We start from the raw sequence: 24,798 nt of genomic DNA, 5'->3' as shown, positions 1-24,798 counted from the left end.
CGCTATACATTTGGTCACAATGGTCCGACAGAATATTTAGATAATCTGGGAAAACGATACCTCCTGTGAATCGGAAAAAATGTTTTCTTTATTTATAACGTGTCTGCATTCGTTATACAGTGAAAAGGAAATTAAATACGTGTAGGTACATACGTGTGACTAGTTTTTGTTACAATACTATCGTAAGTCTAGAACAAAAGCGGTTTACGTCCGACATGATTCAGGAAGCGTGACCAGCTTGCATTTTAATACTGTTTTTCCATAACAAGTCGATCATTATCTACTCGGAAACTCATACTCTTTCGCTCGAATTGTTACAGGATAATATGTGACCGTAAATTAAATGGTATTATTTCAATTGTTATACTGTTTTAAATTCGAACGAATTTATTTTTGTATTTTGAATTTCGAATTTTAAAAATGTGACATACGTTTCGTAGTTGTATTAATTAAAACGTTTTAATTTAAAATGAAAACCTTGATCAACATAATTTTTATAAGTGGCTTTGTAATTTTCATGATAATTTATAGAACAAAAAACTAGCCTATCTGATGCAATCAATCTTAGGCTATTTACGAATATCCTCCAATATAGTCAAATAATCTCTCGGATTTGCAACGTCATAAATAAATATTTAAAAAATATATCAAAACATCATCTTTTTCTCATAGAATAAGCAAGTTATTCCTATATATGTTCTTTTATTTATAAAATAAATCCTATCGATTGATACTTCTCATCGGAACACCACACTTTATTTAAACGCACGTAAGTACAACCGTTTATTTTTGCAGTTAAATAATAATTCCGAACTAAAAAAATACCTACCTTTACTTATTTACAAATACCAAGGATCTTTTAACTAAATACGCTTAGGCGCTAACCATCAAGCGAAGATCCTGATTGGATTATAAGATTATTTCGGGAAAGAAACATTCTCGGGATCTTCATATCGTTCAGACACGCATAGCAGACAAACACAAATATTGGTTTTTATTTGTATAGGTAGAAGATAACGAATCGATATAAAGAATTTTATTTGACCAATAAGATTCTACGTTTATTAACTAGGAGGTTCGCAGGAGACGTAATCATAAAAATTAGAGGTTATCTTGTCAATTTCATATTTAGAGATCACTCAAAAGAGAAAACGATGAAGCGAAAAGTGCATCTCTGCAGCTTTTGCAAGTACTAGTATGTTTTGCGAAATACATTCTTATACATAAATATTACATCCATAAAACATTAGCTGTACATGATTCAGCTTGCTAGTGCATAGAGCCTTCGTCACGGCCACCATGCCATCAGACCGTCACGCAGTTACACCGTCAATGCAGTGCAGGCAAGGGGCATGCGCGAGCGGGCTGCGGGCAGGCGGCCGGTGCGCGCGCATCCGCGCCGCCAATACTCCGCGACCCGCCACCGCCGGCGAGCGCGCGCCTACACCGGCTATCGACGCGTCCGTCAAAACGTACATCGTGCACACCCGATCCCACGTCGTTCGCATATTATGACTTAAAAATCACCATACGTCCGTTTTAAGTGATATATATTTAAAAACTTTTTATTACATCAATCATTGATTCAATACAAAGAAATAAGTGCTGAAGAATTGGTTTTCATGTAAGTAAAAATCGCTGTTTATGTTAACATATGTTTCGTTTCCTTTGGGTGATGATTTATGTTTAATTTAATTCAGGCCGGATAGTCATTGTGATAATTTTTTGTGAAGAAAGTTCCTTTTTTCTATTTGCCCAACGAAACGATAGTCAACAACTTCATGTATGTTTATGTGAACGGTATCTTATTTGATTTAGTTAACGTTTTAACCAAAATGTTTAATAGATAAATGAGAGCAACCTTGTAAAGCATAATTTTATTATTTACTCAGAACTATTCTTGTTTACGTTATAAAGTTCGAAACAAATTAGTGTTGTTCAATTATTATTAAAAAGTAATGTCAGTAAAGAAAATCGTGTTTAAATGAAAAATGTACTACAACGAAATTGTTTAATATTTTCTTAATCTACTAATGAATCATTGTATATTGTCAAAGTAATTGTACTACACTGCACAATTTGATAATACATTTGAACGATATCCGAGCATTAGCCACATGTTTACAATCACCAAACGACATTACAGGTCCGGTCCAGTCCGCTGTTTATAATTTTCCAACAAAGCCGTCATCCACGGCTCGGTTTCATCGACAGTTAAAACAATTGTCGTCGAAATTGAAATTCCGACACGCTTTGTGAAATACGTTTCTTATTTTTATATTTTTCATCGTTTCTATTAGTCTGCACCAATAGTGAATCAGTTAAATGCTTTTTATTTCTTTTTATTGTTACAATCCGAGACGGAACTTCGTCGGGTCAAAGTAGTACAAAAGTTTAACTATTACCGCATTCTCAAAGGTATTTCTTGGCTGTAATATGGTTCGCCTTGTTGCTTAGTAATGTAAGAATCTCGGTTTTAATTCGAGAATTAAATATTTTGTATAATACAATATCAAGAACTGATGAAAATAGCCGATGTATTGGTGCAAGAATTATGAAAATTTTATTTTCAAGTAACATGAAAATATTCAAGCTAGTTATATTATGGCTTAGTGTAAGCCTTTATACAATACATCATAACAGACATTCTATTCTAAATACATTATCGCACGTCCGAAATACAAAAAAAACATCAATGATCGATCATGTAATCACTATAAAACATATTGCGCGAAAGCTTGAATTACGTTAAATGTTACATAACGTAATATAAGCTTTCTTCATAGTGTATTTCATAGACATTATAGAACATTAAATAATTCAAATGCATATATGCAAGACCGTATTAATAAAGAACAGTCGGGTTTAAAAACAATTTTAATAAACTGAACTAAAATTATAAAAGCTCATACATCTAATAGACACACTTGGTCGTGATGGACACTAACCGTGACCCTTAGTGTTAATTCAGTATGAGAAACCTAGACTAAGGGACTCTAACCTTTAAACGACTCGCAACGAAATGTGCGATTTGCAGATATTTGGATGCAGGTATAATATAGTTATAGAGCGGACATTACGAGCTCTTCCTTTCAAATATTTTGATCATAATCACTGAATACAATAAAAAACAGGTCATGTTTTGGTATGTCAAATATAATTGTACCATTGGTACATCTTTTTAAGCGAGTGATTTGTTTCGAGTTGTCCTGTCTATTGATATATGTATGTTTTAAATGTCTGGCGATTTGTAACTGCGCTTTTTTTAAGTGCTATAAATGATAATGCAAAATTATTCTTTTGAACCAGTACTGGTATTGTTTTGGGTTTCGAATCGTTTTTTACATAGGTACTAATCACTATTACATAGGTACTAAGTCCATAATGTTATTCAAACAATTTATTTTATTTTTCCTCTTATCTAATTATTTTTTTAGTCTGTGGAAATTATAGGTTTTGTCAGTCACGTTAAAAGTCAGTCGATATCGATAGTTGGTAACTAACTTTGTTTGGCAACTATATCTATATATATAAAAGAAAGTCGTGTTAGTTACACTATTTATAACTCAAGATCGGTCGAACTGATTTAGCTGAAAATTGATGGGGAGGTAGCTTAGAACTAGGAGACGGACATAGGATAATTTTTACCCGTTTTCTATTTTTTTTATTCCACGCGGACGGAGTCGCGGGTAAAAGCTAGTATTATGAATATTCTGGAAATTACATTATGTAAAAAAGATACATTTTTATTAACTCGTCTTTACTAGATAGGTTACGTAGCTAAAATGGAATAATTAAACGACAACGTATAGGTGCATTACTCAAGCCGGCACGGTACGTTACTCATACGGCAATAAGTTAAAATTTAAAATGATTGAATAATAAAGTAACAGAATAATAATTGAAAAGAGCTACAAATCTATACGACTGTGATTAAAAATAATACAAAAGCAGTTCACGAATTCGAATTACTGAAGTAATTTTAATTTCTACCTCAGTACTAAAAAAATCAGTTGAATAGTTAAGTTACGTTATGCAAAGTTTAATAACCCGAGTTGTTAAATGTGCTAAATTTTCAAATTGCTAACTGTCAATGGTTTTTCTTAGCGGTGTTTATTCAAAGCAAAAAGCATCATTCTATTAAGCGGTCTTTTTTTAAGTAGAGCAAAGAAAAGGAACAAAGGTATGTAACGTATGCGGTCTATTGCGAATAGAAGCAATCACTAATAAGTTTTTTATTGTAAACGTTTTACCGTCGGTTTCTGAGACTAAAATCCCAGTTTAAAACATATTGTTATATCTGTTTTGTACAAGATTTTGATTTTAGAAACCAAGGGTTAGTAAAGACTAATATACTTAGAGCAACTTTAATTAGAGTCTTGCTACCATTACGCAGTAGTCATTTTATTTGTTCTATTTGATTGAAATAAAACACGATATTAAAAATGATTATAAGACATGAAAACTAGTTACCAGTAACTGATTTAGTAAAGAAACCTTGTTGAACCATTGCACATTGGTAAATATCGATCGCAGAATCAACCAGCCAGTTTGTTTACGTAACATGCTCCAACTTTGTAAATATTTTACGTGTACGTCCTCTAAGCTATCTAAAGCATGCAACCAAATAGGCCCTAAGATACTCTGTTTAGTTTTACATCACGTTTTTTGTTTCTTTTTTTACTACAATATTTTTTCTTAATTCGCTAAATCTAAAGCAATTATTGGGGAAAAAATTATTAAACTACGGAAGCAAGAATATAGTTGACGCATCTGTAAAAGGATTTAAAGACAAATACGACTTTCAGTAATTAAGCACACAAGGATAGAAAAGCGATATTAAAAGAACCTTTAACCAACTAATATAAAATTATATTATTATCCATAGGGATAATAATAAATTATATTATTATCCATAGGGATAATAATATAATTTTATATTAGTTGGTTGTACGAGAAGAAAAATATACATATCGATGGGTACCGGGAATAAAGCCGCAATCGTAAAAATGAAAATGTTCAGGAAAAAATATTTAATGAAATTATGGAATAACTATAAAACCACTGTATATCTTAAAATAAATTATATGTCACCTTGTTCGTTATTTTTTGCCTAAAGTACTGTTGCAGTTACAAGATTGTATATTTTATCCAAATAGGAAAAAATCGGTAAAGATCATATTGCTACTATTTATGTCGAAAGGTTGTTCCCATAATAGTCACTTACAGCTTTGTTCCACGAAAATAAAAAATGAATGTTGATACAGTAATAATATGTTACAGCTTTTTTCAGTGTATTATAGGATACACGATGGATACAGTAACCATAGTTTGTGTTCTTATTCCTTGAACTTGATGAGCGTTTTGTGGACGGTATCCATATTTTACTGTATATTCATCGTTGTATGTTTTTTTTAAATCTTTTATCTTTGCGTGAATATCTTATTTTTATTGACAGTGCTTTTATTATTATTATTTTTTTACTAGAAATATAAGAATGGATCATTTAAAGTGGTAGAAAAAAGAGCATTATGTTATTATTAAACAATCTTTTATTGAATCAAAGTAGCATAATTAAAATGACAAATTCGTGACTTTATAAGACTTTTTTACTTATATTATCCATGAAAATTAAGAATTCCTAATAAAAAAGGTACTTATGCTTAACTTTAAAACTTGTGCTATTTAAATTAAATTATTTTATAAAATGTACCTACTCTAATTATAATAAACTAAGACTAGTTTATTAGGAACTGTAGGAAATAAACTCATCTAAACCAACATTCGTAGTATCTTAACATAATAAAAAAATTGGGTACCAAAATATTTAAAGCAAAATCACGTCTAAAGACTTGACTCCTGTAGCGGATCCTGTACATCACCAGCTTCGTCGGTTCCACATGCCAAAGATTTATAGAAATCGTGATAATATTGTGGAATATCATGACTGTTACAAAGACTCAGTAGATCAGAGTACAGAGCTTTCGACACAGGAACCGGTTCGTTGTAAGCTCCTTGTAATTCAGGAAGAGTTGCAGATTCAGCTGTAGAATACGTAGAAACAACGTCTAAACGTGTAAATTTCTCTAAAATGTCACCATTATGTTTTACTCGTATTTCGGTGTTAATAAATATATATTATCTGCGACATTTAAGTACATGTCATTTACTAAGAAAGCCATCGCAACTGCTAAGGCACAGGCACAAGATAAATTATATGAATCCCTGAACAGCCCGCCGGGACAAAAACGCCTGTTCCGTATAGCAAGAGAGAGAGAAAGGAATGCAAGAGATGTAAACCACATCAAGTGTATTAAAGACGATGAAGGAAATGTATTGGCGGATGATAATGATATTAAACAGCGTTGGAAGGATTATTTTGAGTGTTGGAAAAAGTGCCGGTTAATATTGGTATGGTGAAAGAGATTAGCGTGGATGAAGTAAAGAAAGCGGTGCAAGGTATGAAGAACGGAAAAGCAGTTGGGCCGGATGGAATACCAGTGTAGGTATGGAAGCTCCTAAAGGCGGACGGATTGGTGTGGCTGACTCTATTCTTCAACAAGTTGTTACAGGAAGAGGTGATTCCAGATGAGTGGTGTAGGAGTTCGCTGGTGCCAATTTTTAAAAACAAGGGTGATGTACAAATCTGTAACAACTATAGAGGAATAAAGCTCATGTCACACAGTATGAAAGCTTGGGAGAGAGTGGTGGACGGAAGAATAAGAGAGGAGAGTGAGGTAACTCGGAACCAATTTGGGTTTACACCAGGACGGGGGACTACGGATGCCATTTTTGCTATTCGCCAACTTTGCGAGAAATATAGGCGTGTGCATAAAAACCTGCACATGGTGTTTGTAGACCTCGAAAAAGCATACGATAGGGTTCCGAGGAAGGTTTTGTGGTGGGCTTTGAAAGTGAAAGGAGTGCCTGGGAAATACCTGCAACTTATTCGTTCTATGTATTGTCGAGCCAATACACACATCCAGTCCGCTGTTGGCGATAGTGACAGGTTTGGTGTCTCGGTAGGCCTACACCAGGGTTCGGCTTTAAGTCCGTATCTCTTCCTCCTGGTAATGGATGCGCTAACATCAGACATACAGGAGGAAGCACCCTGGTGTATGCTTTATGCTGATGACATCGTGCTTGTCGGGGAGGATGAATGCGAGGTGCAGAGCAGGTTGGAAAAATGGCGAGATAAATTGGAGAGAGCTGGTCTTAAAATCAGCAGAACCAAAACTGAACATTTGTTCTGCGATTTTGGTGGTCCGACCAGCTTTTCTCCAATCGCTTTAAATGGTGTTGACCTACCAACCTGCTCCGATTTTAAGTACCTCGGTTCACTCGTCCAATACGATGGTGGTGTTGACCGGGATGTGAAAAGCCGAATAAATGCAGGTTGGATGAAATGGCGACAGGTCACCGGTGTGACTTGTGATCCAGGAATGCCACCCAAGCTTAAGGGACAGATCTACAAGTCAATCGTAAGACCTGTCTTATTGTACGGATCTGAATGTTGGGCCACCAAGGTTTCGGATGAAAGAAGATTGCATGTAGCTGAGATGCGTATGCTAAGATGGATGTGTGGTGTGACAAGAAAAGATAAAGTTAAGAATGTGCATATCAGAGGAAGTTTGAAAGTAGCGCCAGTTATCGAGAAATTGAGGAGCAGAAGGTTAGCGTGGTTTGGACATGTTATGCGGAGGGATGATAATCATATAAACAAAAAAGTAATGAGATTGAATGTGGATGGCTATAAAGGTAGAGGACCAAAAAAAGTATGGATGGATTGTGTGAAAGAGGATATGCGTAAGAAGGGGGTAAATTCAGATATGACGGCTGATAGAGATGTATGGAGGAGTAGTACATACTGTGCCGACCCTCCATAGGGATAAGGGCAGGTTGATGATGATGATGATTTAAGTACATGTCATTTGTAAAATATCAGAAAACAAAAATTTTGACACAGGTACATTAATTCGAATCATGAACAGATGACTATAAAATTGTAAAATAATTATTGTAGATTATTATCTTCAGTAATACAAATAAAATAACTATAGTTTGGTAGTCTTGTGCGTGATTTAATATTTGCTGCCATTGAGTAACGACTCAACGATAGTTTAGTAGGTACAGCAATGTTTAGTGCGAATCTGTTAACATCAAAGTAGGTACAGTAATGTATAGTGCGTTTAATGTTTACATGTTTTATTCCCTGGAAGAAAGCCGTAATTACAACTGCTGGTCTAAAATTGAAACAAAAATTTCACTTTCAACATAACCGTATTGTTCCAGTAATATTTTTCTAAACGTTTACCAGGAACAAACAATTAATGTACAAAGTGATTTTTCTATTTTTGTCATTTTTCATCAGAATTAAGTAAAAAAAATATATAAGGTGTATTTAGGTCCGTAGATACCGAATCTGACTTAACCCGAAGACTGTCGCAATATCCATTGCGACATTATTCCAACTACCCATCGATATATATATACAATGACCGTGATAAATGAAAATTCGCAGGAATATTTACTTATTTTCTGTTATGTGTACGGTACTCGTTTTTATATGCATACAATGTATCTATACGTTGACACCTTCATCGATAAGTATTCACATTGCGAACATCCAATGACTTAACATTTCATTAAGTGACGTCATTAAACAACTTTTGTTTAATGACGTCACTTAATGACCTTGACCACTTACGAATGATTTATATTTCTGACCATGAACGACTACATAATAGTCGGTTTTTACCTTTCGAAGAAGGAGACCGTGAGCTAAAACGTGAGGTGAAATTTGCTGTACAAAAATCCGATAATTTCGCGATTGAATGTCCTACAATAAAGTGTACATATATCCAACTTGAAATGTAGTAATTCTCTCATTCACATTGAACTGACTCAAAAGCTTTATTCATTGTAACTTTCTATTTATCTATAGAGTTTGTACATCGTGTGAAATGTATGCCACATTACATGTCAGTTCACACCATTCTGATTAAGGGCCCTTCGATAAAATGTCACTCGCTAACTCACAAAGCAAAACATACAAAGCGTTACATTCATAAAACCAGGTCACCAGTCTTCCACTGAAAGTAGCAAGACACATTAACACTGCATTTACAACAGCATAAGAATGTTTGAACATAAAATGCTCCATCCGATAGTTTCAGAGTTATTTAAGTCATTAATTTTAGAATGTATGGTAATTCTGTGGTTATTTTTTTCAAACAATAATGATTGGAAAACAAACGAAATAATTGCCTTAATTTCTACACAAATCATTCAATCAGACAAAATGTTATTGGTTTGTTTCGTATGATATGAATTTAAATACCTACCAAATTCTTTTAGGCACAAATTTTGTAAGTTTTATGTCACAGTCTCAGTTTTAAGTACCGATAAAAACATCGTTACTTGACATACTCAAGAATTACTTATTTTGATCATAATATAATATAGAAGCTGTCGCCCGCGACTCCGTCCTCGCGGAATTAAAAAAACTTAAGAAGTAGCCCATGTGTTCTTCCAGACTATGTTCTACATCTGTGCCAAATTCCATCAAGATCCGTTCAGCCGTTCCGGAGATACCTACAAACAAACATCCATCCATCCATCCATCAAAACATTCGCATTTACATTAACATTCAATATAAGTAAGATTTAATCGTGTAAAATTAGTTAAACTGACAGTTTGTTGCTGTAATAGAAAAGTTCCTGAAATGTATACTTAATCTAACGCCTTAAAATAAACGTTTCGATGAAAATGTAGAATAAAGGTTATAAAAATAACCAGATATAAAATCTCCTGAGCCGCCGAGTCGAACGAACGACAAACTGCTTTAAAGTTGACCGCGATTGCTCCACTTTGATACTTTATTTTATAGATCGCGTAAAATGTTTTTCAATACTTTCAAAATTTTTTTGAACAATTTTTGAAATAAAAATTGATTAAAATATCAAATGATAAAAAGCCGGAAATCCATGAAATCCTTTCCTCGTTCATTGGTTTTTTAAAATTTTTTCATAGTACTCGAACTGAAAACTCTAAAATTCGTTTATTATATTAAGAAATTAATATAATCGACTTAGTCTATAAAGTTGTAGATCTTCTTAAACAGATGCAGTGTAGCGTGCCACTTTTACCACACATTACAGGTGACTCAGTATGTATTATATCTGAACGCAACAAACAAAAACATAAATATAGATCCACGTAAACACATTCCGAAGCGCTGATATGAGATTTAATGACAAATGAAGTTGGTGATCGCTTTTGCTTTTTACTGTACATCTACCAATGTAATCGTCTTAGCTTATTTGTATATGAAGGGGCAGGAGGGCCTTCATCAGAAATTATATTGTGCGAGTATAAAAGCAGGTATGTCGGCAGGTGGGCGTGAACAGATCACGAGTCCTTGTTGCAATCGCAGTTGTTTAATAAGGGTTAAGTAACCAAAAATACACAGTGGAATGAACACTGTAGTGTCTAACCAACGCGACATTAACTTAATTAAGCGGTAGATTTAATTTGTTAATTAGATGCTAAGCGATTCGTCGCAAGCGTGGTGCGCGGGCGCCGTCTCGAACAACACTGTTCAATGGCCGCCCTCACAACCATCGACAGTGACGCTTCGCTCGGCTGAAAAAGTCAACCAGTCATTTGACTTTGGCGGATACGCCGTCATATACATTTTCTTTAGTACTAGAAGTGTTTAATTTCAATCCAATTTCGTAATTAAGGAATGTCAGATTTAATACAATTGAATAGGTACATTTTATATATGTACGTATTTTGTTTGTTAAATCACATAATGAGACTCAATCAACATTTAGCGCCCACAATTTAAAACGTGTGTGTAATATGTTTTCCGTTTTAAAATTAGCTACATAATATGTATTATTTGCTTCTGACTGCAACTTAACCGCATTACTAATTACTTTGACGCGTTATTTGACAAATATGGCAGGCGTAATTCTAAATAATAGGCATAATTTAAAATAACGTTGTATGAATAATTAGGCGGTAACAGAAACTAAAATAAAAATAGACGGGGTGAGTAAAACTGGAAATCTAATTCTTCAATTGTTTAAACAATGCGAATAGCGTGAAAAAACTTTTGTTATCTATTTTCTATGATATTTAGTGTTTCACACTGTAGAGCTTATCAGTAAACAACTTGCATGTATTAGCATCTTTTCCTATTCCTTTGTTACATTTTAAACTATCATTATCGTAATTGTCGTTGTGTGAATATACACAGGTAAAAGCGGAAAATGCGATTATCATTGAGAGGTAAAAATATTGAGAAATCTGAGTATCGTACAAACACAAAGCCCAACTACAATTGAGCCTTGTGTTTATTGCTATGACAATCCAGAAATAATACAAGTTAAAAGATACCTCGATCTTCAACTTATTCTTTTTAAATGTATTAAATATTCTATCAAAAAAATAATTCGTACATAATTGTTTTCATATTATTTTAATACGTAGTTATATGAATTACAACAGCATTATTAAACAAACTGCAGTAATATTCATTAAGAGCCCATTGTTGTATTTTAATTCCAACCGTTGAGTCCTAGGCTACTTCATGTTGCTGAAATATATGAGACTGTGTATAGTACTTTGGGTTATATATGTGGCTTTTGATTTCACGTAAATGTATGCATTTTATTAAAGCTAACATTAAAATTGCAACTTTATTTTTTTTTATTTATTCATTAGGAATTATCATCATCATCGTCTTCCTGGCCTTATCCCACTAACGTGGAGTCGGTGCGTATTGTTTTGGTTGAATTTTTTACAACCGGCCGTCTGTCTTTCGCCAACCTTACTTAGGAGAGAAATTTAAATTACTCATATAATCATTTAAAATAAATATGTAACCTAACTATGTAACGTAACTAAGGAACCATGATTACTTCGAAATAACATATTTAAAATATCAACAGTTCTTACCTTTTTACTAAAGCCTGTTTAAATAAAGACAGCCACTTTAATGGACAGAATATTATATAACTAGAAATACAAACCATTGATTGTTTCGTTTCTATTGGCTACTATAGTTGTAAATCCTTGAAACTATTGTTAATGATCGTAGTAATGACTACCGCTGAGTTTATTAGCGTAATATTTACTACATAGTAAAGAGTTTGTATTATTTGTGTTACATTAACTAAAATAATAAAATACATTTAAATGTTACTTTAAGAATTTGTTCCGGAGATTTACTTAGCCTTTTATGATTTGTATAATATTCTTTCCCCAAGATGATTTCCCTCCTGTGTTCCCATTTCCTTAAATTAAACCTTTTATTTTTTTACACTAAGTACAACTATTTTATTAAATTCATTCTTAAATTGAAATAATATTATCTGTTTACTTAACTGCTAGTCATCAATTTATTTGTAGAAATATTTTATTCAAACTTTTTTTAACTTCAAAGCAGAAAAATTTGATTCTTGGAGTTTTGATAAATTGATAAGAAATAAATAGTCTTGTATGCAGCTACGTAGTAACGCTACCGTTTGTTTTATGATTGGGTTACGTGCGCCGGATCGCAGTTTAGTTAACAAGTCCGTCGTAACAAGGCGATAACATGCAATTCGTTTTCTTACCATTAAAATGGTATACATTGAACTAATTTAAGTAATCCCAGTAGTAGGTAAAAAACGCTTGTGTAGAGACGTATTTCCTTAAGGAAAATAATTGTTAAATAAATATTGTCATTTTGGCCTTTCCGAGCACGAATTTCAACCCTGACCGCTGTATATATTTTTTGATATAGACTGTGTTATGCATCTAGAATCTTAATTTTATTAAAACAAACCCATTTTCCTCTCTCGAAACTTGGTCTTTCTGCATCTGCTAAAGCTAGAAGATATATTTTACCATATGTTCAGAAATATGATACAAAATTACTGAAATTCCACGATTATTTTATAATAGAAAAGGGCAAACGAGCGGCATGAACACCAAATTAATCCTCCGCAACACCAGAGGAAATGCAGATGCGTTGTCGGCCTTTTAGAAAGAGATACGTTACTGATTTATCGATGATTTAATCGTTTTACTTCATAATTTACAGTTATCGTCATAATAATCAAAATTTGGTAATCAAGTATTAATTTCATGATAACAATGCCTACAATAATGCCTAATTTTTATTTCTACACTAATTGGATAAGTCTATACTTACTTTGAGGAAAATTTATATTTATTGCTACGTACATAAAAAGGAAAAAAAATAAATTATGCTAAAGCTAATTTATATAACTTATTAGAATTGTACTGTAAGGAGAAGTGTTAAGTCGCATTTTCATAAATCCTTAGCACGTATGCGGAGACTACCAGCATACGACCGAGTTAATAACTAATGAAAATGCGCCCTTAGACAGACATTAAGGAAGACGGCATTAGGAGTACTTTATTTTACCTTGTAGTACTAGACTAGTATAATGTATTGGTTAGTCAAGAAGCGTTGTCATATCATCTCTGTCTACCCGTCAATGCTTCGCACTTAAATGTTACAACATGCAGTTTAATAAATGTATAACACATGTTTTTGGTATGAATTTGTCTACCACGTTATTGTCATACGTTCTGGTGGCCTTTTGTTAAGTCTGCTTTGTATGCCATACTTATCAGAATTTAAATTAGTTCCGCACATATTTATGTGAACAAACCTTGAAACATTTCACCATAATAACCGTAGAATAAGCCATCGGTTACAGTTTAAACGCTAAAGGTATGTTTACACTTAGCTACTACTTATTTATATCTTAAATTTGACTTGGAAACGTTATTTCAGATTAAAATATAGTTCCAATAGTTAAGCGGTGATATTAATTTTAAAGAACCTACGTAACTTCAATATAAGTTGCAAAGTACTTATGTTTATTAATAGAATACCTTATTAAAAATAGTTAATCTGCTACCTAAAAGTAGTAGGTATGTATTTACCTATTGTTTTTATTTTGATTGTATGCTATTTCGTCTTTTCTGCTTCAGTGTAATACCAGCTTTATCCGTAAGTTCCTAATCACAATTGTAACACGTCCGAGGCTGTACATACATCAATATAAATATGGTGACAATTGACAAACGTTTATCACCGCCATATTGGCAGAATTTAAATTATGATTACAGTCAGTCTGATGATAAAAAAGTTTGGTTTCCGTGACATAAAACTTTGACAAATTTATTGTAAATTATTAATATTTGGTTAAAAAATAGTCATTTCAATTCTCGTGGTATTTCGAAACCTACTTATATTATGTATCATTTTTATTTTATACTAAATATAGCTGTCGCCCGCGACTCCGTCCGCGCGCAGTTAAAAAAAAATGAAAAATAGATGTTGGCCGATTCTCAGACCTACTGAATATGCTCACAAAATTTCATGAGAATCGGTCAAGCCGTTTCGGAGGAGTACGGTGACGAAAACAGTGACACGAGAATTTTATATATTAGATATCTTTCCTGTTATTATAAAATATATGTATGTATACGTATAAATAGGAACACATTTGAGACAGTTATCGATAAATAAACTTATGTTAAACGGATATGATTATCAATAGTAAATAAGTAGGGTTGCCTGTTTTCAATAACCGTAGATCCAAACACTAGAAGCAAAAAAAGCGACGACCAGTGACACTTGTCAACCCTTGATTCCTTGGTCGTCATCTAGAGTCTTGTATTGCATAACCTGAACAAAATTAATATCAAACCCGTAAACCTAAATATGTGGCAGCCCTATTTACAACGTGTATGGACGTGGTGTGGATGGATTACACATTTTATCGTGCGTAGAATGCGCCCGATCCTACTCTATATAGATAACGAGCGAGCAGGTATCTATGCACACGAACAACGAAAGCATTGTTTAATGCAAACAGAATACCTGAACCGTAACATTCGCATCACTTTTAGGTTTTGAAATTTATTACAAAAGCACAAAAAATTCTTTCGGATGCATAAACTGCAAGCAAATATTATAATTTGGGAGCGCTTAATTTTATTGCGAGAACTCTATTCCAACCAACGCAGGATGCTCTACAATCTCTCAAGAGATTATTCTTTACAGATCCTTGGGAGTTAGAACCTCGGGTTTATTTTAATACCTAACATAAACATAGTTTGATCCTTATCTATTTTAGTGTTTGTAACAATTGAAATGCGGAGGCTGTTTGTGGCGCGAATTTGCGATAGGCAAATTCGCGCATACAACGAAATTTGCATTTCACATGAACGAGTTTGATTAACAATGTTAATGTATTCTAAGTTATCTATGTTATTCTATAGATGTATCATGAATTAATTAAATATTTATTAATAAAAATTTTCACTCTGGTCTTTCCCGTTACAATTCAATAATCTAGAAATAGGATGGATTAACTATATTATTTAACATATCCCTCTACATATAGCAACATACTCATAATTTGGAATATTGGCCTCGAACCTAAATAATTCCTATAGATTACAGTAATTAAATACTTAGTGTCACTGTTTTCTTAGAGCTACTAGCTGTAGTTGTAAAACTTAAGGGAAAACGTAAAAGGAATACAGACTAACAATAGTAACAGTGGCCTAGAAACAATGTGGAAAATGATTTTTGTGCCTCGGGTGCTAACACTTCAGGAACACGAAGTCTCGACCTTCTTTATAAACACTGTCTTGTCACAGTATAACCTTGAACTGTCCTTGACTGTTTATTACAATGTTTGTACTTTTAAGAATATCTAATAATAGTAATAAGCATTATATACAAATAAATTGAATTATTAATTCAAACCTTAAGCCCAATACCACCTTCGTTTCCTAACGTTCAAAAGTCAAGCTCTAGGCTTTGTCAGTATTGTAACTGATGAATCTTCTTTTCCTTGTGTATAAAATTAGTGTTTTCACTGCGTTGCAACCTCGCACCAGTTACTTCGTGACTAATTATTACTTAGTAATTTATATGTAAATACTAGCTGTCGCCCGCGACTCCGTCCGCGCGCAATTAAAAAACTTTTAAAAGGGATATGAAAAATAGATAGTAGCCGATTCTCAGACCTACTGAATATGGATATAAAATTACATAAAAATCGGTCAAGCCGTTTAGAAGGAGTATGGTAACTAACATTGTGACACGAGAATTTTATATATAAGAAGAACCTGATATGAGGACTGCCAAAACTATTTGACGCAGTTTTTTGATCAGAAGCCCCAAAATTTCTATAGCAATGGAGTCATGTCCCTACCTATAAGATGGCAAAAAGTTAAAAATGTTTTGAATTTTCATATAAAATGCGAAAAAACTTTTTCCCCAACCTATTATAAGTTCTTTTTCGATTTTCAAATAAACCTAAACAGTGTATGATTAAATTGTAAATCAGAGGCGCTTGTCTAATACAATAAGTGCCAATCTGAGATCATCAATACCTTAAATTATTGTAATAGCACTTTTGAGTTTTATCTTTGACATCCCTATCTTTGATTTCAAAGATAGAACTCAAAAGTGATTTTATAATTTTAAAGGTATTAGGGAGGTCATAAGTACAATATTCATTTATCATTAAAAAAAATCCCTCAAAAATTTTTTTTTCTTTTGAAAACCTTAAAATGGTGTCGGTTTAGGGATTTCGCGCATTTCGCAACTATAATTCAAACTAGTGGCCGCAGCGACCACAAACTAGAGGCAGATCTTTGCTGCACAGTGCGAGACATTCCTATAAAAGTCTGATCGCTGCGGTCACTACGGCAAAGTCGTAGTAAACTAGTGCACGAAATCCCTTAATATTATTATACTCATAAAAACAATTAATAAACGTATTGTTATAGTAAGAGAGAGAGTTATGATATTGAATGTTAGTTTGACAGCTAAAAAAAATAAACATCCTATATATACTTTTGGCACATAGAACAAACAAGCACGCAAAAATGGAACAATAACTTTGGCCTATCTCTTATGTGATAATGTTCTAACTCCATATTCGTAATAACATTTGTGCATGTTTGTTCTATCTCCAAATATAAACTGTGAAATAAGGTATAATTCATAACCATCCCTACATGAGAATTATAAAAATCTATTGATTGGTAACTATTTTACTAAGAAAGACTTTCGAATCTAAAAACAAATGCTTTTTTTTTTAAATCAAGATAAAAACGTGTCTACTGGAAAAAGTAACCGTTGGTAGATAGAACAAATAAGCACTGAGGCGACGATTGGTCAAATAGCTAAGTGACAGCTGCCCATAGACAACTAAAAATATGATTTCTCAAATGTTTAAGATGCTTTGTACAAATTAATCTAAATCACGTATATTTAATATCAAGTGCAATAATCAGTGTACATTCACTCTGAATGAAATAATTATTACAGTAAAGTAGATATAAAAGCAATTATCGCTTGCGCGTTAAACGAAATGCGAAAAAAATGAGTACAGTTATATCGTGCGTCATTTAAACAGTGAGTTTCCACTGCTTTGACATTTGTATTGACACATATTGTTATCTCTGTCGTGTCGAAGAGATTGTGAAGGATGACAATATGTGTGTTACGGCAGTCAAAACTCACAGTAACAACGCCCGTATTCACTACAAAACGGTATACTGATTATCGCCCCCATGCCGACCGCAATGAACATACAAGTTCATTGAAAACACAAATAAGATAAAAATAAATCGCACGCTTTAAATATGTTTATCACTTTTTCAAACTGTCGGCCAAATTCTAGTCCTTTTATTCATATTTTCCTATGAAGGGGAAATTAACTCGTTAGAGGAAAAGAATTATCATTTTGTACCTTCTGAATCGTTGACACGGATACTTCAGAATATCAAGAGGGAATAAAGTACCATAATAGTTTAAATGAATAATAGTTTAAATAGTTGAAATAATAAAAGTATTGCGTTTAAAATTAAAATAAATATTGAATATTACTATTCTTACGAAATATATTTACAACATGTAATGCTTTTTAAAAGCATTATATTATACTTACAATGCATTTTAAAAACACACTTCCGACCACTTTCAAAGGCTATTATTTAGAACGACTCTTGTAGCATTTTTACGTTCTTAAAAAGCGGTATACAATGTATTTTAAAGCTCACACCTCGCTTTAATAACGAGCATTTCTTAAAACTCTTGTGACATAATTTTTGCTACGAACACTAGACTTATTTTGTTTTCTTTTTTCTTTAGAACAGTTATATACTGAAGTTGAAAAGGGTACCTACTTCAATCAGTTCCATTGTAGTAAAGTAAGGCAGCTGCTGTGATAGTCTGTCTCGACCAAAGAACACATTTTAAATTACACGTATGAAGTAACAACAGTCACCAAACGATTGTAAAATAACTTAACCCGTAATGAAATGTGTATTTATTTAATCTTATATTTGATTTTTTGTGAATTCACGTATATATACTAACTTTTTACTTCGTAAACTGCTTTAAGTCACTTTTAACCGTTAACTTCTATAATATATTTCCGAAAAAGTCGTATTTAGTCTGTAGAAATCTTTTCTAACTGAGATCCATTCATTCTTGGAAACCTTTGTTTCCACTTTTCATCAAGGCCCCGTTCACATTGACAGCTTTCTATTTCACAGATTGAAAATCTCGCATAGCTCGAGTGCTGAGCAAAACAAAAGGTGAAAACTTAGATGAAAGTTCTCTGCCAACTTCATCCTTTAACCTTTGAAGTCAGACGTATCGATATCAAAGAGGATATTTCTGTTAGCGAACGAACATAATGAAATTTAATATGTCTCAAAACGTTGTTATCTTAAACTTCGATTTATATCTAAATTGTTATAATATAACTGAAAATAATGATATGTAGTGAAGTGCTATTAATTTCATGGTGTACTCCACCATAGACTCACTGGCGATATTATAAAATATAGTAAAATCCACATCTGACTGCAGATTTTTCCGGTTACGTGAAGGCTTTGGGAATAAAACGGTCTCAACTAAGATTCCCTTGCGTCTATAAAATGAATTATTTTCTCTTTAATTAAATAGGTAATAAAAAATATTTTCGAATTTCCATTCAATTTCATTTAATGATTAAGTCGAGATCACCTAGTAAAACAAAGTAAGGAATTTAAAACTTAATTAGTATAGTCAGTAGAGGCTATTGAAAGTTATCGTAACTCATTAGGTGCGACTATCTCTGGCTTAAACAATGGTGGAAAGCTGGTCCTGATGAAAAGTTAGATTAAGTAGAAAAAGTCACCTCTATCTGTGATCCAATTAGAACTTAATGACGGCACCTAACTCAATGAAAAGCTCGCATTCATAATGTCTAATGAATCTTAGAAGCGCCAAATGAATATAAAAAGGAAATGAGACCTCATTAATGCTTTATTTCCACTTTATTGTATTTTTTGTAAAAAAAAATAATAATTTACTTACTCAAATTGTAAAGATTTAAAAGACAGGGATCTGTGTTGCGTTAATGTTGAACAAAAAGATTTTAAATGGTATGTAATGCCCATCGAGGTGTTCAAACAACACTAAATCTTAATATTTAAACAAATTAATAGAAAATATTATTAGCTCCAAAGCCAATTGTGGTTATGAGTTATGAGGTACTTTTTCTTAACCTCCTTGAACTCCTCTTAACGTCATGGCACTTTTTCTTAACGTTCTATAGATGTGATGGTTACCCCAGTGGCGTTTGTGTGATGGGCGGGTCACTGCGGTGAGGCGAGGTGTGCGGGGTGCGCGGGCATGTGGGCGCGCGGGGTGCGGGCGCTGCGGCGCGGCGTACTGCTGCTACCGCTGGCGCTTACAGCGCTAGCGCTGCTGCTCCTTCCACGCCCGCCGCCGCTGACCGCGCCGTCGCGGCTGCCCTCGCCTCCACCTACCAGGGATGAACCGCGACTACAGGTTACAATACACATCAAATTTTAAAGATTCGACCCACCAAGTAGAGCCTCGTAGCAGCAACGGCTTAGCGTCCACTTGAGCGTCAACGCTCGCCGTCGCCAAAGGGCTGCTAGATGGGTGTTGATAAACACTAACCTTCATCCACAGTGAGAAACGCACCTTACTATGGTTAAGGAACTCCAATTCACCCATTCATCTATCGTCTTCTGCTAAGCAATCAGAAAACTTTCCATCCCTTGCCGTCATAGAGTCATTAATATTGCAGACACAATTTGTACATAACTATAATACTAAATACTAATACAATACTAATGATTACACCAAACCCTTTGGGCTATTGTATTTTTAATCTTCCATATTATGGTCTCTTACAGCTAACTGAACCCGCAGAAGAAGTGGAGCGAGATGTCGGCGAGCCGTCGCAGCGTGAATGGTTCCTGCGCGGCGGTGAACGGCGGCCGCGCCGGCATGACCCCAAGGCAAAAGTCTTCCCAGAAGATGCACCCGGTGAAGATAGGTAAAAAAATACACATTTATTAGTAGCCGTAGGGATAAAAATTTACCAACAATAGGTACCTTCACACCTAAGGAAATGGACCCACCGTGTTTACAAGACATCTGGAAATATAGTTTCGTTACACCTCAAGTTCAGCTACATGGACAAGTAAAGCAACACATACCTTTATTCCTCTAGCTAAAGAAAAACAGTCCTCCTTTCTTTTTTTTTATACCAGTCATCCAAATGCATGGTAATGACGTTAATGTTCGATTAATAAAAAATAATCCTCTACTCTTTATACTACAGAATTTACGAGCAGCTAATGTACACATTGCCGACGGACGAAGATATACCGATGAAGAGGATCCTACTCGCCAACGGGCTGGGTACGTGGGGAGTATCTGGCGGCCGGACGGAGTTCATCCGGAACAAGTGTCCGGTGGACCGCTGCACGCTCACTGCGGACACCAGGGAGGCGGCAACCGCTGACGCCATCTTGTTCAAAGACCATCATACTCCTTTCAACGTTAATCGTCCTGCTAATCAGGTAATTATTTTTACCATCGTAGATAAAACAGTAGGCTCCAATACTAAGACTTCATTTCTTAGACATACATATAACGTGATTTCCTCTTTGTATTTCTCTTACATTTAATTTGAGCATAATATGAAGAGAGAGAAGGTAATTTTATGTCCCAAAATTGGGCATGCTTGTACGATGAAAGCGACTAGATTGGTGACATATATTAGTGTAATTGCAGATGTTAAAATGTATTTTAAAATTTACAATAATTGACTGTTCTCTAAAAGGCAAAGTATTTATTCATCAAGGTAAATACTATTTGCCAATGATAAGATAATTAACACTCAACGTATACCACTGTAGACTAATTCTTCATATCTTATCACATAGATTATTAACACCAATGTTAAAAAACATTTATTTTTAAATGTACCTAAATATCCTAAACCTTTATATGTTTAATTTATATGATTTCCTAATTTTTTTAAATATTTCTAGTAATCTTATCGTAAGACCTAATCTATTACTTAAGAAAACTATACCTAATATGTTTTGGCTATCAAAGTGAGGAGGAAAACGCCCTGTGAAACAAAATTGTCTAAGATTAAACATAATCTACTAAAATAAAAATTGTTTACAATAAAACATTTTTAATGATACCGACAGAAAACCTTCTTGTCATTTCGTTAATCTTCACGTAGTAATAAAATGTAAAAAAACAAACATCTTAGTTGACAAATTACGTCGTAGATCTGGATCCTGTACTATTTGGAATGTCCGTACCACACGGCGTCGTTGCGGCCGGCCTCGCTCGACGTCTTCAACTGGACGGCCACGTACAGGCGCGACTCGGACATTGTGGCGCCCTATGAGCGCTGGCACTACCACGACCCACGTGTCACTGACAACCAACTCGATAAGAACTACGCCGCTAATAAAACTAAAAAGGTATGAAGCAAAAAAACTAAAAATGTATAACTTTTCAGCTAATAAGACTAAAAATTATTCTATGTTTTTAGTAAGGTGGGAAATAAAAAAGGATAATTGGCTAGCATTCTGATGTTTTACAGGACAGGTATAAAAGTTTCAATTCTGGTACAGATTCTACTATCAGACTAGTCATTAATCTCGCGTTATGAAGTGATTTAAATCTCGAATTTCGATTTAATAAAGGAATTGAATCCGTTGCTAGAATTATTATTTCTATTCAACTATAACGTTTTATAATTAGATAAAGAGATAAAAACATTGTTGTCTCGGTAATTAAATTACTTTGAAACTTGTGTAGTTTAAGTTTGTCATAAAAAATTACGCAGACAGAACATTCTATGTGACCATTTAAGAATGCAGCAGTTGGCTTCTTATATTATATCTTTCCGTACATTTTGTTTTCACATATTATTACTTGTAGGTAGCGTGGTTTGTATCAAACTGTCACGCACGCAACCGTAGACTGCAATACGCGCGCCAACTCGCGAAGCACATATCAGTGGACATCTACGGCGCGTGCGGCTCGCGGCATTGCCCGCGCGCAGACCCCAACTGTTTAGAGATGCTGGATAATGACTACAAGTTCTATCTAGCATTCGAAAACTCTAACTGTCGGGATTATATCACAGAGAAGTTCTTCGTTAATGGATTACAGTGAGTTGTTGTTATATTAAGTCATAAAAATATGATAGCGCAGATTGGCCGCCCTATATGGCACATACCAAGTGTGAAAATTAAAAAAAAAACTAAATATAACCTCCTTGTGTCATAGACACAACGTACTCCCGATAGTGATGGGCGCGCGTCCGGCGGAGTACGCGGCGGTGGCGCCGCACAACTCCTACATACACGTCGAAGAGTTTGCCGGACCCGAGGAGCTCGCCGCCTACCTGCACCGGCTGGATGAAGACGATAACTTGTACAACTCCTACTTCAAATGGAAGGTAAATGAACTGCCACACTCAATGATCACTTACGCTACACACTACGCCCTACTACTACACTACGCCCATGGTGTTTAATATATATGTAATATTGAATTGCAGGGTACAGGTGAATTTATAAACACGTACTTCTTCTGTCGCGTTTGTGCGATGGTGCACGCGAGCGCGCGCCGGCAACGCAGCGCGCATTACGCGGACGTGCAGGCGTGGTGGCGCGCCGCCGCATGCACGCGCGGGGACTGGCGCGCACCCGCCAGAGACCTCGTCTAGTACACAATACACCGTCTGTAAGCTGACATTAACCTAGGCCATCGCCGTGTACACAGCTCGCTAACACACTGCTAACAGCTAAACTTGAACAGGCAAACAGTTTGATCTAGTTTGGTAAAACAATATTTCAGAGAAAAAAGCTGCAGAGTCGGACCTAACCCACACAAAAAAACCCGTCTATATACAAATGTATAAGAATTATATCCTACAAGACGTATCTTTTCACTACACTGCGACCTAGATATTGCATTTGGTCAAACCTGGGCAAGACAGAAACATGCGAAACGCACAATGTTTTGATTTTATTGTAACAACAAAACTGCACAAACTTTACATGTTTCATGAAAAAGTCTAGTTTTCTTGGCTGACACGAACTGCATCAAATTTTTAGTGACGTACTGACTTAATTGTTAGTGACGATACATAAACTGACAATTTAGCCAAGTATAAAAAAACTAAAATCTGGTCAAAACAGACAATTTGGCGTATTCTAATGAAACCTTACTGTTTGTATGTGTGTCCCACCAGGTTTAAGTAATAAAAGGCTTAAATTAAAATATAATCTAATAAAAGACAAGTATCGAAGAATAAATGTTGAAAAAATCTTTGGAATAAAACTAAATAACTATAAAAATATTAAATAAAGAAAATTATTAGTTTTGTAGTATGTGGATTTAAATAAAATTTTAATATTATTGTAAGGGCGATGTGTAACACCAAATATAGAGAGAAATACTTTAAAATTATCGTCGAAACCTAAAAATACGAGTAATTAACCAAAGAAAAATTGCATTGAAGAACATGGGGTAGGTGGATTAGTAGAAAAATGGCGTCCTAGTCAAGTCCACGCTTGAAAATATAAAGGTATTTTAGATAGTATAAAAGTTACAATTGAATATAATAGAGAAAACAAGCCAACCAGCCTTTTTTATGCACCTCGAAACCCTCTTTGGTTCAAATTCAAAATAATAAACATTGAATCAATAATTTTAAGAAAATATTAAATAAAAATTTTAAAGCGTCCTTAGCACAAGGGCTAAAAAAGAGAAATCTTAATGTTAAATTAGGAATAGATTTCATTTTGAAGCGTGGCCAATAAATGCTTGTAGGCTTCCGTTAGATTTTGGAAGCAATTGTTGTGAATGAACGATGTTTATTTGCATAAAAAAAACATTCCTTGTCGCTCAGAAATGTCGTTTTCGCGTCCATAAGTAAATGTTCATGATGATTGTGGTTGAATGTTGTTAATTTATTCTGATTAGCTAATAAAAATATTGCAAAATATATTTTAATATGTAAATAAAGACATTGTATGTTGCTCTTTGATTTGAAACATTGGTGAAAACGAAGTAATATAAAACGGAACTGTAAAAGCAAACAGTGCCATTGGACATTCAAGAAAAATAGAAATAAGAAGAAGAAAATAATGCTGTAATTTTTTTTTTGTTTATAACTTAATTTTAGCAGTTACCTTTTTAATTTTTTAAGTGTTATCTGTTTTGAGTGGCTTTTTTTGTCCATTTTTGTGTTTTTTTTGTAAATTATGATTATGTGTGGTTACTATAAAATATAAATTTATAGTCTGTGAGGCATTCCATAAGATTCTTGTAGGAGTTGAGCCAATCACTGGACATAAAAAAATCTGGGTAAAGAAAAATAAAATACGAAGGT

General features: G+C 34.1%; 1 protein-coding gene across 1 annotated transcript; it reads left to right on the top strand.

The window, feature by feature from the left end:
* The first annotated feature begins 19,645 nt into the window (after nt 1-19,645).
* Nucleotides 19,646-23,733, top strand: LOC106715499 (glycoprotein 3-alpha-L-fucosyltransferase A). The gene is made up of 7 exons (XM_045682094.1): nt 19,646-19,901; nt 20,276-20,418; nt 20,707-20,947; nt 21,674-21,871; nt 22,335-22,567; nt 22,686-22,857; nt 22,960-23,733. The coding sequence occupies exons 1-7, from the start codon at nt 19,743-19,745 to the stop codon at nt 23,125-23,127; spliced, it is 1,314 nt and encodes a 437-aa protein (XP_045538050.1). The 5' UTR covers nt 19,646-19,742; the 3' UTR covers nt 23,128-23,733.
* The last annotated feature ends 1,065 nt before the right edge of the window (nt 23,734-24,798 follow it).

Source organism: Papilio machaon, chromosome 18 (genome assembly GCF_912999745.1).
Source record: "Papilio machaon chromosome 18, ilPapMach1.1, whole genome shotgun sequence".
Classification (NCBI taxonomy): domain Eukaryota; kingdom Metazoa; phylum Arthropoda; class Insecta; order Lepidoptera; family Papilionidae; genus Papilio; species Papilio machaon.
The sequence above is the reverse complement of the archived record's forward strand: the minus strand, read 5'-3'. Positions and strand labels throughout refer to the sequence as shown.